At 64.0% G+C, this 14,679-nt stretch overlaps 2 protein-coding genes across 5 annotated transcripts in view; one reads left to right on the plus strand and one right to left on the minus strand.

The window, feature by feature from the left end:
* Nucleotides 1–8,431, plus strand: part of LOC123585396 (maestro heat-like repeat family member 5) — a 64,737-nt gene extending 56,306 nt beyond the window's left edge. Inside the window, 7 exon segments of the mRNA XM_045453506.1 lie at nucleotides 4,105–4,281; nucleotides 4,883–5,038; nucleotides 5,649–5,771; nucleotides 6,109–6,211; nucleotides 6,450–6,464; nucleotides 6,467–6,523; nucleotides 6,910–8,431. Of these exon segments, the coding sequence (XP_045309462.1) occupies nucleotides 4,105–4,281; nucleotides 4,883–5,038; nucleotides 5,649–5,771; nucleotides 6,109–6,211; nucleotides 6,450–6,464; nucleotides 6,467–6,523; nucleotides 6,910–7,007 (729 nt within the window). The 3' untranslated portion in view covers nucleotides 7,008–8,431.
* Nucleotides 8,432–10,028: 1,597 nt separating this feature from the next.
* PTP4A3 (protein tyrosine phosphatase 4A3) overlaps nucleotides 10,029–14,679 on the minus strand; it is a 37,050-nt gene continuing 32,399 nt past the window's right edge. For all 4 annotated transcript variants that reach the window (XM_045453508.1, XM_045453511.1, XM_045453510.1 and 1 more), the window contains exons 3-6: nucleotides 14,144–14,236; nucleotides 12,378–12,508; nucleotides 11,702–11,776; nucleotides 10,029–10,673 (exon numbers count right to left, since the gene is read on the minus strand). In XM_045453508.1, the coding sequence (XP_045309464.1) occupies nucleotides 10,556–10,673; nucleotides 11,702–11,776; nucleotides 12,378–12,508; nucleotides 14,144–14,236 (417 nt within the window). In that variant the 3' untranslated portion in view covers nucleotides 10,029–10,555. The remainder of the gene's footprint in view (nucleotides 10,674–11,701; nucleotides 11,777–12,377; nucleotides 12,509–14,143; nucleotides 14,237–14,679) is intronic.

Genomic DNA, 14,679 nt, shown 5'->3' on the forward strand with positions numbered 1-14,679 from the left:
CTGGTGGCCGCTGGTGGAGGGCAGAACTGTCAGGTTAGAGAAACATGCTGTCTCACCCAATCAGGAAGCACATGGCCTTCGCCTCCCCCAGCCACCCCAGGGCTGCGTGAACACACCAGACGGCAAGATGTCCAGACCCCATCTCCACTGCTGAACATACGTATCTTCAGGGCTTGTGGGAGAAAGTGTCTGCTGCTAGGGGACAACATCAGAGCCAGGTTCCAAACAGATTCTGCAACCTTCTGTCTGCCAGCCCACCTCGATCTCATTTTGTTCACCTTGCATGTCAACACAGTTAAGAGATCCCCAATGGGGTGGCAAAGCCCTTTGCACTGCACATGACACATCATAGGTACTTAATAAGGGAGACGGGCACTTCTTCCCTGATCTCTCTATCCCCTCATCCATCCCCCCATCCACCCACCATCCGTCCATCCGCCCATCCACCCACCCACCATCCATCCACCTATCCATCCATCCATCCATCCAACCACCCATCCACCCACCCATCCAGCCAACCACCATCCATCCATCCACCCATCCATCCACCCATCCACCCATCCATCGACCCATCCACCCACCCACCATCCATCCACCTATCCATCCATCCATCCATCCAACCACCCATCCACCCATCCATCCAACCAACCACCCATCCATTCATCCACCCACCATCCATCCACCCACCCATCCACCCATCCACCCATCCATCCACCCATCCATCCCCCCATCCATCTATCCACCCATCCACCCACCCACCTATCCACCCAACCATCCATCCATCCAACCAACCATCCGTCCATCCACCCACCATCTGTCCATCCATCCACCCATCCATCCATCCACCCACCCATCCACCCACCATCCATCCATCCATCCACCCACCAATCCATCCAACCACCCATCCACCCACCCATCCAGCCAACCACCCACCCATCTATCCATCCCACTATCCACCCACCCACCCACCCATCTTCCATCCATCCACCCACCCCTCCACTCACCCACCACCACCCATCCACCCACCATCCATCCATCCACCCACCCACCCAGCCAACCAGCCAACCACCCACCCATCCATCCATCCATCCACCCATCCATCCATCCATCCACCCATCCATCCACCGATCCATCCCCCCACCCATCCACCCACCATCCACCCATCCATCCACCCACCATCCACCCATCCATTTGCTCCTTGGGCCCTTCATCTATGACTCATTATTTCATTATTTCTTTTGTTCACTCTTTATATGTTATTCACTTACTCCATTATTCCCATTTGCTCTATCATTCATTCATTCACTCTGTCAGTCAGCCAGTGGATCAGTGGGTCAGTGGGTCAGTGGTCCGTCATCCACACACCCGTCTCCAGCCGTTCCTGCAGGCCTGTCATAGGACGCTTCCGTGTGCCTCCTCTATGCCCCACACCAGGTGGGACCCGTGGGGAGTGGATAAGACAGGAGGAGGGCTGCCAGACCAGGACGGCCAGGGCAGGGAGGGGGCATGGTTCCCAAGTGGGGTGGGAGCCGGTGGCCACAGCGGGGCTGGGGGAACAAGGCAGATCCAGAGCACTGCCAGCCAAGGAGGCCTGCTGGTGTGGGGACGGCACAGGCTGAACCGGGCAGGGATGGGGCAGGGCCCAGGGCTGAGGGTCTTCAGTGGTCACTGCCCCCACACCAGAGGAGCACCCCCTGCAGGACCCACAGGACCACTCCCACTCACCGGTGTGCGCCTTCGTGGCCACCTCCGCCTACCGCCAAACACAAACTGCACCAGCAAGGTAGCACGTGTACTAGGATGCCAGAATGTAGCACGTGCCCAAGACCCACGTGAGCTGCAGCGTAAACAGGGTGGACGTGCGTTTCTCTCCAGGGGCGCGGCCGTCCTGATCTGCTCCTCCTCGTTCGCTGTGCACCCCTGCCCCTGGGCGCTGCCCTCCTGGGAGGGTCTGCGCGGCCACCACCTTACTCCAGCCAGCAGGCACACCCCACCCTTTGAGGGCACGACCCACAGGTGCTCCAGTCCGACTGGCCAAGCAGTCGCCCCGGGCTGCAAGGAGGCACGGAGACACCACGTGGCCAGCTGTGGCAGGAGCCCTCCTGGCAGCAGCCCTTTTGTGCTCGTTGGAGGTTGTGTGACGATGCCACGAACACAATGCTTAATGAAATATTCAACTGCCGTGGAGTAAAGCAGGGAGCCCTCCAGGCAGTGTCCCCCACCCCCACTGCCAGCCTGCGAGCACTCTCGTGCAGGTGCCCTGTGACCTCCCACCGGGGGACCCCTTATCGGGCCCCTCAGCACACAGACCGAGTGACTTTTCCATCCCCTTGGCCCAGGACACCTCGCTCATTTGGTTTCCCTCCCACATCCTGGGCGGCCTCTTCCTTGGTCTCTCCTGTCCCTGGCCGGGCACCGGATGGCGCCCCGGGACTCCTGTCCATTCCTCCTCCCCGTCTTTGCCGCTCCCTTGCTGGCCTTCTCCGATCTTTAAGTACCATCTACTGGCCCACTGCCCACCAGATCCACATCCCAACCCCAGACCTGAACGCCAGCCTTGACTCACTGCTCAGATCCTAGCTGGCATCTCCAACTCAGCACATCCACAGCAAACTCTGTCACCCCCACAAATAGGCACCTCCTGCAACCTTCATCTCAGTTGATGGGGACCCCAAACCTGGGGGCTGTCCAGGCAATCAAGAAATCCCAGGCAAACCCGACTGTTCTCCCACTCCACTGCTGCCCTCACTGAAGTCACCAGCATCTGCCCCAGACCACTGCACCCCCCTCCCTGGTCCCAATGGCTGCCCCTTCTCCTTTCCAGTGTAGGCTCACCCAGCAGCCAGCAGCCTCCTGTGAGGATGTGAATCAGTCTCTCCTCTGCTCACAAACAGGGTAGGCATGCTCCTGCCTCAGGACCTTTGCACATGCTGCTCCCTTTGCTGGACTGCCTTTCCAGCACATCTGTAAGAATTTCCTCAGTCGTCACCTTCTCAGTGACACCTTCTCTGATCCTACTTAAATTTTGTAACAACCCCAGCCTCCACCACGGCCTCCACCACAGCTCACTCTATCCCCTGCTTTATCTTCTCTCACACTGCTCATCACCCTCTGACACTCATTGTGTTATGCGTGCTTTGTTTGTTTTCTGGTCCTTCCCATTAGAGTTCCATTCTGCCCATTCACTGCCAGAACCCGAGTCCCATCCCAGCACCCTGGCTGTACCCTGTAGGTGTGCAGAAAGTGTTTGTTACCGTGAAATGAGTCATTTGCTGAAAAGTTAATATTGTAAAACCCAACAGAGCTCAGGAAGCCAATGAGGTGGCTGAAGACTTGTTTTAAAGTTGTAAAAATCACCCTGGTTTACCACACTATCACTGATAAGGGGCCCAAAGGCAGGAAACATCCTTCTGCCCACAGGCTGCTCCAACCGTTCATCTGGACAATTCACGAGCACCAGGCCAACAAGAGGCACAGACAGAACTGGCTGAGAATGAATTCAGTCTTGTTTAAAGTAGTGTGCAAGTGGAAAGTGGTTGTTGTAACGTAGGAGGTCCGGAACCATCTCCTGTGCACCTGAGTTCCCTGTGACTAGAGAACCAGTGACCTCAGTCTGTGCACAGCTGACCAACCCTGTCTCGTCCTGTCCCCGGGCCCTCCCTGGCTGGCCCACTGGGAGGCCGGGAACAGGGGTGAAGGCAGGGTGAGGCGGAGGAAGGGAAGAGTGGTCTCCAGGACTTGGTGGGGGGCCTTCTGACCAGCATGGGGACTGGAAAAAGAAGGAGCTGGGAGCCACCTAACACAGGGCTAATATCCCTTAACCCAAGGAGGACCCCCTCAGAGAGGAAAGCCCTGTCCATGACCACACAGCTCCTGGGGGGCAGACCAGGGCAGGTGCACAGCTGCCCTGTGTGCAGAGCTGGGGTGGGATCCCAGCAGAGTTAGGGGGACTATGCGGGGCAGACACCCAGGCTGGGATGGGGGCTGGGGAGGGGCATCGGAGGGAGGGCCTGAGATTGTTCCGGGTCCACCCACAGGGCCGGGGTAGGGCGCAGGAGCCCCCACTCCTGGCACCCTCGGCCCACCGGCGCCCCTGCCCCCCAGGGAAGCCTGCTCCAAAGACAGATGTCGGCCTTTCTCAACGGCTTCTTCCAGAACAGCGAGCAGGTGGTTGTGCGGGTAATGGGCACCGTGTCGGACGTGCTGCACCGCCTGGGCGCCAACGGCGCAGCCGCGCAAAGCCTCCGGGTGGCCATCAACGCCCGCTCCTTTTTCGACGACGTGAGTGTGCCCCGGCGGAGGCGGGCACGTGCCCTGCTTATGCCCCCCTCCTGTGCCTACCCCAGGTCCTCAAAGGCAGAGGGACCCCCCCCCAACTCCCCTTCTGCCCGCTGGCCTGGGGGCTGGGGAGAGGAGCCCCAAAGGCGACACACCTGGATGTGCACCCGGCGCACCTGGGCCGCACTGGGCCCACTGGCCGCCAGGTGGCGCTCGGCCCCTTCTCCACGAGGCTGGAAGAGCATCGCCCTTCAGGCCCTCCAGCCCCACCCTCTGCACCTTCCCGAAGCGCCCCGCAAGCTGGCGGTGACTGTCTCCCTTCACTGGGGAACTAGGGGGGATACGCCCCGCCCCCCCCCACACACACACACACCACTTTCGTGACACTTGGGTGGTCGGGGTGAGATTGCGAGGGAGAGAGAAGTGATTTCAGGTCCTGGTGGAGGGTCTGGGACCCGCGAAGGGCCCTGAGAGGGAGGCACGGCCCTGCCCAGGGGCCCCAGACCTGGTGAGAGGGCTCTGCTGAGGGACCTGAGCCCCATCCCCTCCACAGGGTGAGGGCCCCAGGCAAGTTTGGCTGCGGCTCTGAGCCCCCGTCTTGCAGGAGCGGGACGGGATCCGGGCAGCGGCCATGGCGTTGTTCGGGGACCTGGTGGCAGCAGCGGCAGGCAGGGAGCTGATCGGCCTGCGAACCCAGGTGCACCAGAGCCTGGTGCCCCTGCTCCTGCACCTGAAGGACCGCTGTCCGGCCGTCGTCACGGTGAGTGCCCGCTGCCGGGCTTTCTCCCTGGCGGGGCTGATGGTGTGCAGATGGCGGCAGGGAGCAGCCTTGCTCTCGGGCAGCAGGTGTGGCCACCGGCGTTGGTGTCCGTAACTGAGGTCCGCCCCGTGCGCGTGCACGCGCACGCACACACGTGCATGCGAGCGCTTACGCACGTGCACGCGTGCCGCCGCGCCCTCTGTGTGGGCAGGACCCGGCCTGTTCCAGTCTCTGCCGTGTCCGCAGCACCTGCCACGTGGCGGGGGCTCGGGTTGCTCGCAGAACTTGGTGCAATGGTCAGGCTTTCCCGTGTGCCAGCCGTGCCCCGTGCTGAGGCCAATGAGACACAGCGCGGCCGAAGAGAGGCATCGAGAGGCAGCTTCCAAAATGAATGGGAGACTTGCCTTGGGAGCAGCCGGGAGCCAGGCACTGAGGCCGGAGCCGGGGCTGCCCCAGAGGCCGAGGGTGGGCTGAGAGTACAGCGGGGGAGGACGGCATCGGGCCCCAGACCCACCTGAAGCTCGTGGTCTGAGGGGGGCGGGGGGGGGGACACACCTCCAGCCCGGACAGCCCGGGCGGCAGGTGACCCCTCCCTCGGCTGTCCCCGCAGCAAGCCAAGTTCGCCCTGTACCGCTGCGCGGTGCTGCTCCGCTGGCGGCTTCGGCACACCCTCTTCTGCACGCTGGCCTGGGAGAGGGGACTCAGCGCCCGCCACTTCCTCTGGACCTGCCTGGTGAGGAGGGGCCTGGAGCGCGCGGGACCGGCCTCTGGGAGGGAGGCGGGGACTGGGGCGGGGGCGGAGCCTGAAGGCGGAGCCGGGGCGGGGCCTGGGGGGAGGCGGGGCTGAGGCGGGGCCCCGGTGAGGGCGGGAGGCGGGGCCTGCCGGATAGGGCCTGGGGCGGGGCGAGAGGCGGGGCCGGGGCGGGGCCGGGAGGCGGGGCCAGGCTTGGCGCGCCGCTGTGTCCCTCACCGCACCCGCAGCCCACCCCGGGACTGGCAGGGGCGGGGCTGGGCTGGGGCTCTGGACTAGTCCCTGCTCCAGCAAGCAGGGCACGCTGTCCTCCGGCCAGATGACCCACAGCCAGGAGGAGTTCAGCATCCACTTGGCGCAGGCCCTCAGCTACCTGCACAGCCGCCACCACCACATCAAGACCTGGGCTGCGCTCTTCATAGGTGAGCAGGGGCGGCCGGGCTCCGGGACCCTCCTGCCTGCCCTGCCTGAGCATCCTGACCCTCTCCTGCCCTGGTCCGGCCTGCCAGCACCTGCCAGGCTACTGCAAGCGCAGCTCGGGGTCTGCTGGCAGGAGAGGAGAGGTGGTGGGTGAGGGGCCCCGGAAGGCCTGGAGAGGGTCTGACGCTCGCCCGCCAGAGAGCCCTCTTCCACTGGCGGGCTCCTCTATCTGTCCCGCAGGGTACAACATCTGCTACTACCCCAGGCCGTGTCCCAGGTGGTGAACAGCATGGACACAAACCTGTTGCTCTGCAGTAAGCAGCCCCGTGTCCCCCCGCGCAGGACCCCCAGCCACACCTCCCACCCCACCTCTGGAGGTTCCCCCCGCCCTGGACCCCCAGCCCACACCTCCAGAGGTAGAGATGGGCACCTGTGGGATGGGGCTCACACTCACTCACTCCACCTGAGGCTCCAATAAAGTAAGGCTGTGGGTGGGCGCCCAAAAGTGAGGGGTGAGGAATAGGTGGGGTTGGGGAGGCAGAGGAGGTGGGGTCCAGGTGTGGTCCTGCCACGCCCCCACCCCTGCTGGAAGGAGGGGCTGCTCCCCGGGAGAATGAGCCCTCGGACTCCCTCCACCAGGGTGGGGCTGCGGGCAGACGGGACCCCGGGGCACCTCTGACTTGTCTCTCCTCCCCTGGAGCTTTTGAAGATCTCAAAAAAGACCCAGAGCCCGGCATCCGGGAATTTGCCAGCAGGCAGCTGTCTTTCCTTCAGGAGATGGCCGCCAGACCGCAGTGACCTCCAGCCGTCCTCCCTCACCCTCCTCCTCCCCTGTGCCCACCGAATTGGTCAACCCTGCCCCGTCCACACGGAGCTTGGATGCATAAAATTTTTCCATTTGAGAAAAAGATGTAGATTCAACAAAGAACCTTCACACCTGCCAGCTCCCTGCCCGCCATCTCGTGACCCCAGAGGACCGAGGCAAGCCCACGGGACACCGGCAGGACTAGGGAACAGGGACAGGCCTAGAGTAGAGGGGGCAGACCAGGTATCCCAGAGGCAAACTGTGAAGTCTCTGCAGGGTCCTGCAAATGACAGCTAGTGGGAGTCAGGTGGAGTCCACGTCAGGTGGAGCCATGGTCCGCCAGGGTCTGAGTACTGAGGAGGTTGTCCAAGGGCAGCCACCGTGGAATGGAGCCGTTTACCAAGGCCCCCCCACCCCCACCCCTGAGTCTTCAGTTTGTCTCTGGTTTGGAGCTTAATAGTCACTGAGGAGCGGGCCGTGGGGAAACGGTCCTTTGGCTGGTCTCCCTCAGTCCAGGTGACTCAAGGTCTCCCTCCACCATGACCCCTTGCCTCCGGAGTCCAGTCAGGGCTGGGCCAGAGCCAGACCTTCCCAGCGGGGCCTGGGTGAGCTGTGTATGGCCCGAAGCAAGGGTCTCAGCTCTCTGAGCCTCAGCTATTCCATCTGTAAAATGGGTAGAAAGACCTTCCTCCCCGGACCCCTCACAGGACTGAGTCCAAAGACGGTCCTTCTGGCAAGCACCCCCACCTCCCATGCAGCCACCTGGAGACCAGCCTGACCTTCAGCCAGGTCCTCCCTTCTCAGCCTCGGTTTTCCCACATGTGAAATGGGCAGATGGGCCTTTCCCCAGTCTGTTGAAGTTCCTCCTAGGGCCTGAGTCCCAGGCAGTCTCTCAGGACCCCCCACTCGACCAGCCGGCCACCCACCTACCCTGTCTCTCAACTACGCACACACCCCCTCCACACCTTTGCTCAGGAAGCTCCTTCCATCCGGAGCACCTCCCCCACTCCCCCCCAGGGGCCTCCACACTGCCCCATCCTTCGAGGACCAGCCTGCATGGCTCCCCAGAGGGAGCCTCCTTCTCAGCCCCTCCTCAGCCCACCTTGAGCCTGAGCCGCACCCCCCAACCCTTGCACCAAACTCCCAGGCTGTCTCACCCCGCCCTGCCCCCAGACTGTGAGCGCCCTGGGGCAGGGATGCAGGTGCACAGGGCTGGCACAGAGGGGGCCCCAAAACTTGGATGGTGCGTCGAAAACATACAGCGACCTTCCTGGAGCACGCATTTACTAGCCTTCTCAGGTGTGTTCCATTTGATAGAGCCGGGGGCCCCTCTCCACCCAGGAGCCCAGAGAGGGCTGGGGTCTACGGCCCCCATCCTACCCATCGGTCCATCTCTGAATAAAGCCCCCTGAGGAGCAACTTTGGGGTGGTGCTCCCTTTCACAACTCCCATCCTGTGCACGGATCTCCCTGGGTGCTCCAACCCCCTGGCTGGGCATGGGGGATGTGCTCCCTAGGGACCCCGGAGCAGGTTACAGGGTCCCCTAGTTCCAGCCTGGTGGGTGTGGTCTCTGGGCCCGGGTGCGATCTCCCCTAAAAGGGGGACCTTCCCTGGGTTCACCCACCCGCTTCACCACCTGGCCCCTGCACACCCTCCTCCGGGAAGTCTGCTTCAGGGAAAGAAAGCTTGGAGCTGGGTGGGCCTGGACCCAGTGGGTTCCTGGAGCCAACAGTGCCAGGCAAGCCTTGAGTCTGGGACCAGGGAGGGTCCCAACTCCTACCTAGCAGGGCAGCTGGGCTCTACAGAGCCGGGCACACAGGCGGTGCCCTACTAATGACACCAGTGGCAACCGTTCACTGCCAGGCCAGTGGGGAGACTGAGGGACTGGGCCTGTGTCCCTGCTGGCCACACCCCCGGTCCCCGAGAAGGGAGCAGCCCCCAGAGACCACCCCCCCCACTGGGGCCTGTTGTTCAAGTACTAGCAGGATGGCCCCTAGCAGGGGACGCCTGCCTCCAAGGACACGAATCTGTGCCAAGGCCCTGACGTTGCCCTTCCTGGGTGTGCCTCCAACCTGGGAAGGAGACAAGGGGTGACATCCGGACAGCTAGGTAAGCCCTCCCCCACGGACCCATCCCAGAGTAGGATGGAGGGAGTCTCAGGCCAGGCAGACGCAAGGACGGGGTGGCCTGGATGCCAGGCCCAGGGCTGTGACCCCTAAGATGGGCACTGGGTCCCAGTGCCCACTGGGAGAAATGCCATCCGTGAAGGCCTCTGGGTGGTATCCACTTGTGGCTCCCAGAACCTGCCGGGCACAGACCACCCCCAGACGCTCCACACCAGCCAGCCAGGCCAGCCCTGGGCCCCTCCTCTGGCCGTGCCCCTTTCCTCAGCCAGGCAGGGGCCCCCAGCTCTGGGAGACCTGAGCGTGGCAATCCCAGGCAGGCCCCGGCCTCTGCCTCCTGTACACTCAGACTCACTCACCCCGTGTCCCTGTGGCCTCCTCTCCCCACCCTGCGCTGATGGCATGGGGCGTCCCTCCACCTCAGCCAAGTGGCCACCACGCCTGCACCCTTCTCCCGGCCTCTGAGGCTGAAACGAGGGCACCTGGTGGGGGCAGGAGCAGCCGCCCCACTGGACACGAGGCCCTGAGGAATTACCGAGTCCCCGTCTGTCCTGCAGAGGAGCAGCCCTGGTGACCCGGCCTTGCCACCCCCCCCAAAACGGCAAGGCAACTGGGCAGGGCCCCACACAGGCCACATCAGAGAGGTGCTCACTCTGCTGGATCAGGGATGCGTCCCAGGCCCCTAATCCAAGGAGCGCAGGGACCCAGCACAGACACCAGGGGGAGCCCCAGTGCCGCCAGCAGGAAGGCCTCCGGGTCAGGGGGTGGGCAGTGGCCTCCCGGGGCCCCACCCAGTCTCCCAAGGCGCACCCGCCCCCCCCCCCCCCCCCCCCCCCCCCCGGCCCGTCCACCCCGCCCGGCCCCGCACCCCACTCTCCACGCACACACAGCCAGAGAGTCCTATTTTATTGCCTTCGGTGTCCAGGACATCTGACAGTCTCCAGACCCAGTAACTGAAAGTGCCAAGAACAGGTCAGGATGGAGGAGGGGTCAGGCCCAGTGGCTAAAAAATACACCTGCCCCCTAACAAATGAGCCTGAGAGGAAAGCTGCCCAGGGGACAGTGTGGGAGGGCCGGGCCGGGGCGCCCCAGCTAAGCCTCAGACAGAGAGAGAGCTGCAGGCACAGAGCCAGGAAGAGAGAGACATCAGACTCGGGGAGAGGCAGAGACACCCAGAGACGCAGAGAGAGACGGGGCTCCGGGGCCCAGACGCAGAGACGCAGGGCATAGAGACAAAGGGAAGGGCAGGTCCGCAAAGTGGTGGACACGGGCAGACGGAGACACAGGGATGACCAGACGGGAAGAGACGGCAGAGGGCACGCAGGGCGAGCTGGGCCCAGGGGACACAGGGGTGCCGAGGTGCCGGGAGAGGAGGTGAGGCGGCAGCGGGCGCGGAGCCCCTGCTCGGAGGCCCTGGGCTACATGACGCAGCACTTGGTCTTGTGTGCGTGTGGTTCTTTGAACCGCAGTCTCTGCTTTGGCCGGTATTTTTCCAAGTAGGTGAGCTGCTTGCTGTTGATGGCTCCACGCCGCTTTCTGGGGAAACAGGACAGGGGTGGGGTCAGTGGTGGGGGGGCACTCAGCACCTGCCCAGCCAGCTCCAGGGTCCTGGGGAGACGGGATGGGGTGGGGTCAGGGGGCACGCTCAGCACCTGCCCAGCCCCGGCGAGCTCCAGGCAGAGCTCGCCTCACCTCCAGGCCCTTCCCGGGCCCTTCCCAGTGCTGATGTCACCCTTCCCGTATCTGCTGTCGCTGCTACCAGTATTCACCTGGCCTGGGGTCACCTCCTGCAGGCTAGCTCCTGAGCCCTGTCCCCCCATGGTACCCGCCCTCCTCGTTTACCTGGTACCACCCCACCCCGGGGCCACGGGCTCCTACAGGGTCACAGGGTGATGCCCAGGCAGCCCTGCAGCCAGGGAGGGAGTGAGGGCCTCAGATGACAGGACATGGGGAGCCCCTAAGGCTGCCCACCAAGCACTTCAGGAAGTCAACCGTCCCCACCCACCCACGACCTCAGGCGTCGCCACGCGCTTGCTGGGACCCACAAAATGGGAGTGCAGGAGACTCTGCAGGCAAAGCTTCCAGAGCCCCTCCGGCCCCGAGACCGGCATCACTGGAGAAGGGCTGCCCCCCTGGGGGCCCAGGCTCCCTGAGCAGAGCCCCCTGTAACCACGTCCAAGGGCCATATGCGTGAAGGATGAGTCTAAGCTGTGCTGAGTCCCTGTGCTTTGGACCTGCTGGGAGCCGCAGCCTGTCCACATTCACACCGCCGTGGACCACAGGGCCTGGGGCCCCTCCTCACCCCACACCCCCAGCTCCAGGGGCCGCACACAGGGACCGGTCCCCACTGGGGCGCGCGGCCTGGCTGCAGGGCCCTCACAAATGCGTCGATACTACAGAATGAGGCTGCGTGGGACTGGGGGCATCTCGGAGGTCACCCTGTGGCCAGGGGCCGGCAGTGCCTGCCGGCAAGGCTGGGAGTCCAGGATAAGGACCCCCTAAACCCAGACCCCCAAATGCACACCAACTGGCCTGCACCCCGACCCCCACCCCCGGCCACTCACTGTCGGATGAACTGGATGGCGTCTTCGTATTTCATTCCGCTCTCGATGAGAGCCAGCGCCACGAGGACCGGAGCCCTGGGGACAGACCCGGGGCTGGGTCAAGCCTCGGCACCCCACCCCTCCCCCGACGGGCCGCCTGCCGAGGGCGCAGAGCAATGCCTTCACCCTCACATCCACCAAAAAGCTGTCCAGCACCCCCGCTCCATGGAGGGCACAGGCAGCAGCTCAGCCCCTCCACCTGCTGTGCAGCCCCAGGTGGGCCAGGCACCCTCTCTGAGCCTCAGGCTCCCCACGTGTAAATGCGCAGGAGAGCCAGAGGGTGAGCAAAGCGCAGGGCGTGGGTCTGGCCTAGGACGAGGGCTTGATACTTGCCATCAACCCCGCTTGCCAGCCCTCGCCCTGAAACCAGGAGAGCCACTGCCCAGGTCACTACACTCACACGTGGCTGTTGGGGGGGATGGGTTTTTGGGTCGGGGAGGGGGACGGGTGGCAGCTCCTTCCGGCTTGAGTACAGGGACAAAGTTGCAACCCAGCAGCAGGGAGGGGGATCAGACTTGGGGAGGGACTCCCACCCTGTGGTCATGTGTGATGTGGGCCCAGCACCCACGTCAGAGATCAAGGTGGACCTCGGGATTCCCACGTCCCCGTGAGCCCCACCCTGCCCCCGCAGGCTCACCGTCCCAGGCCGGCTACGCAGTGAACGGCCACACAGCTGCCAGGGTCATCACAGAACTTGGCCTTCAGTAGGCTCAGCCAGTCCTCCACCACTTTGCCAGGTGGGGGCGCCCCGTCGTCAAACGGCCAGTCCTGCAGAGGGCAGCAGCCGGTGAGGCTAGAGGCCCCCGGGGCCAGCCAGCCGGTGGCTCAGACAAAGTCGTCTCTCTGAGAAGCACAGAGGGACCCCACGAAGGTGAGGGACAGCAGGCCCCAGAGGGCAGGAAGCTGGCCAGGCAGGCAGTCCCCACAGAGGGGTTCCTCATCCTCTCTGCTCCAAGAAGATGTCCCCTTCTCCAGGAAGCCTTCCCTGAACACCCCATCCTTCCCTTTCCCAAGCACGGTAACTATGTCCCCTCCCTGTCAGCCCACGCTCTCATTCCAGGGTCACAGCCTGAGTGACTCTGGGTGGGCAGGCCCAAGGGGTGTAGACTACAAATGTGCCTGACAGGTGCCTCTTTGTGTCCCCAGCTCCCAGCCCAGCCACACAAAGCAGGCCCAGCCCAGCTACCAGGAAGGAGTGAAGAGAGGGCAGAGGGGTGAGACCCATTGTTCTGGGAGCTGGATTCCAGAACAGTGACAGCTGGGCCCTCTCCAGATGTTCAGGGATTAATTTGATTTCGAAAAATTAGCTGTGCTGCCCACCTCCCCGAGCGCTCTGGAAGAGGTGGGGAGCCTCCGGAGTAAAGGCCCAGCCCAGGGCACTGCCGTGAAGACAGAGATACTTAGGTCCCAGTGAAGGAGATTCACGCGGGGCAGAGGGGAACCGCTCCTCGGGCACCAAAGGTGAATCCGCGTGGGCCCCCCGAGGTGGACCGGGAGGCGGCTCGCTGAGGGGAAGCTAGTAACTAAAGGATCCTCTGGCACTGAACAGGCCGAGGCCACCGGACCCAGAGCTGCCCCCACCCTGCCACCCCATGCCTTGGGCAGCCCTGCGCTAGGGGACGCGCCATACACACGTGGCCTGACCCACAGGCGTGTGGCAGCACGGTCGTCCCTTCCTGTGCCTGGACTTGGGTCCCCGGGGCCAAGGGACCAAAGAAACAGCCCCAAGGCTCCCTCCCCTGGGCCTCCGTGGATGGCTTCCCCAGGGGCCACGCAGGAGTGCCCACCCCACCCTCCTTACCATACGGTTCCCACACCTACAAGCCTGAGATGAGTCCCCAGGTGGCCCGGACACAGAGGAGCTGGCACGGAGCCCATGGGACCCCCGGTTGTCCCACCCTACTTGGACCCCTGCACAGTGAGGCCTCGTTCCCGCCCGCCCGCCACCTGATGGGGGTGGGGTGCTATCCTGAAGGTGCCCCCCCACGTGGTCCCAGCTCTGGCACCTTCTGGCTGTGCCTTAGATGGTGACTGACCCGAGCCTCAGTTTCTCCATGACAGAGCCCCACGCGGGGGCTGCCGTGCAGTGACGGTGGGGGGCGGGGGGGGGGGGTACCCGGCAGCCCAGGCAGACCCAGGAGAGTCTGGCAACATGAGCTATGCTTGTGGACGTGCACAGGGCGCGTGCTCCTGCCTCAAGGGCCCCACTGGCCAGGGCCTCTCTGGACATGTGCCCAAACGCCACGTGGCCCAGGCGCCAGCACGCCTGGGGGGGGGGGGGGCAGGTGGCCCTAGCGAGGCCCCGCAGGCCCGCCTCATGGCAAGCTCACAGTGCAGGCCAGCCCCGTCCACCCACCTCCCCCCAGGGCAGCAGCAGCACCACCGGGGCCCCAAGACCCTCACCACCACGGTGATGCCGTCCTTCTCCAGAGGGGCCTTGTCGTAGGTCACTTCGCACACCCGCACCACGGTGGTGGCCCCGTATTTCTTCAGGTCCTGGCAGAGAGGGAGGACGAAGGCAGGCCGGGCTGGGGCTGAGGGGTCCGGGGTGGGTACCCCCTGTCTGGGGCCCCCAGGGCAGGGCCGCGCCCCCCCCCCCCCCCAGCAACAAAACAGAAAGGCCGATGCCAAGAGTAACCACTAGGGTGGCCTTTCAGGCCCAACGACTTGCTGTGGGTAGAAGAGGCTTTCCTGAAGCTTCTGGGCGAGGGTCCCTGAGCCCACCCGGTGAGGGCAGGGTGTCCCCGCCTGCCCTCATTGCAATCGCAGCTAACCAGCCATGAGCCTGGCCTCCCAGCACATCTCTGCCATCATCCTGGGTGCTCAGGAACCCCCCTCGCCCCAGCCCCGTACCAGCATTTTCCAGACAAAGCTCTTGGGTCCCCAAGCAGGGACAGGACACTGTGGTCCGCATGTGGCCCTGCATGGTCCCCACTCTG

Source organism: Leopardus geoffroyi, chromosome C3 (genome assembly GCF_018350155.1).
Source record: "Leopardus geoffroyi isolate Oge1 chromosome C3, O.geoffroyi_Oge1_pat1.0, whole genome shotgun sequence".
Classification (NCBI taxonomy): Eukaryota; Metazoa; Chordata; class Mammalia; order Carnivora; family Felidae; genus Leopardus; species Leopardus geoffroyi.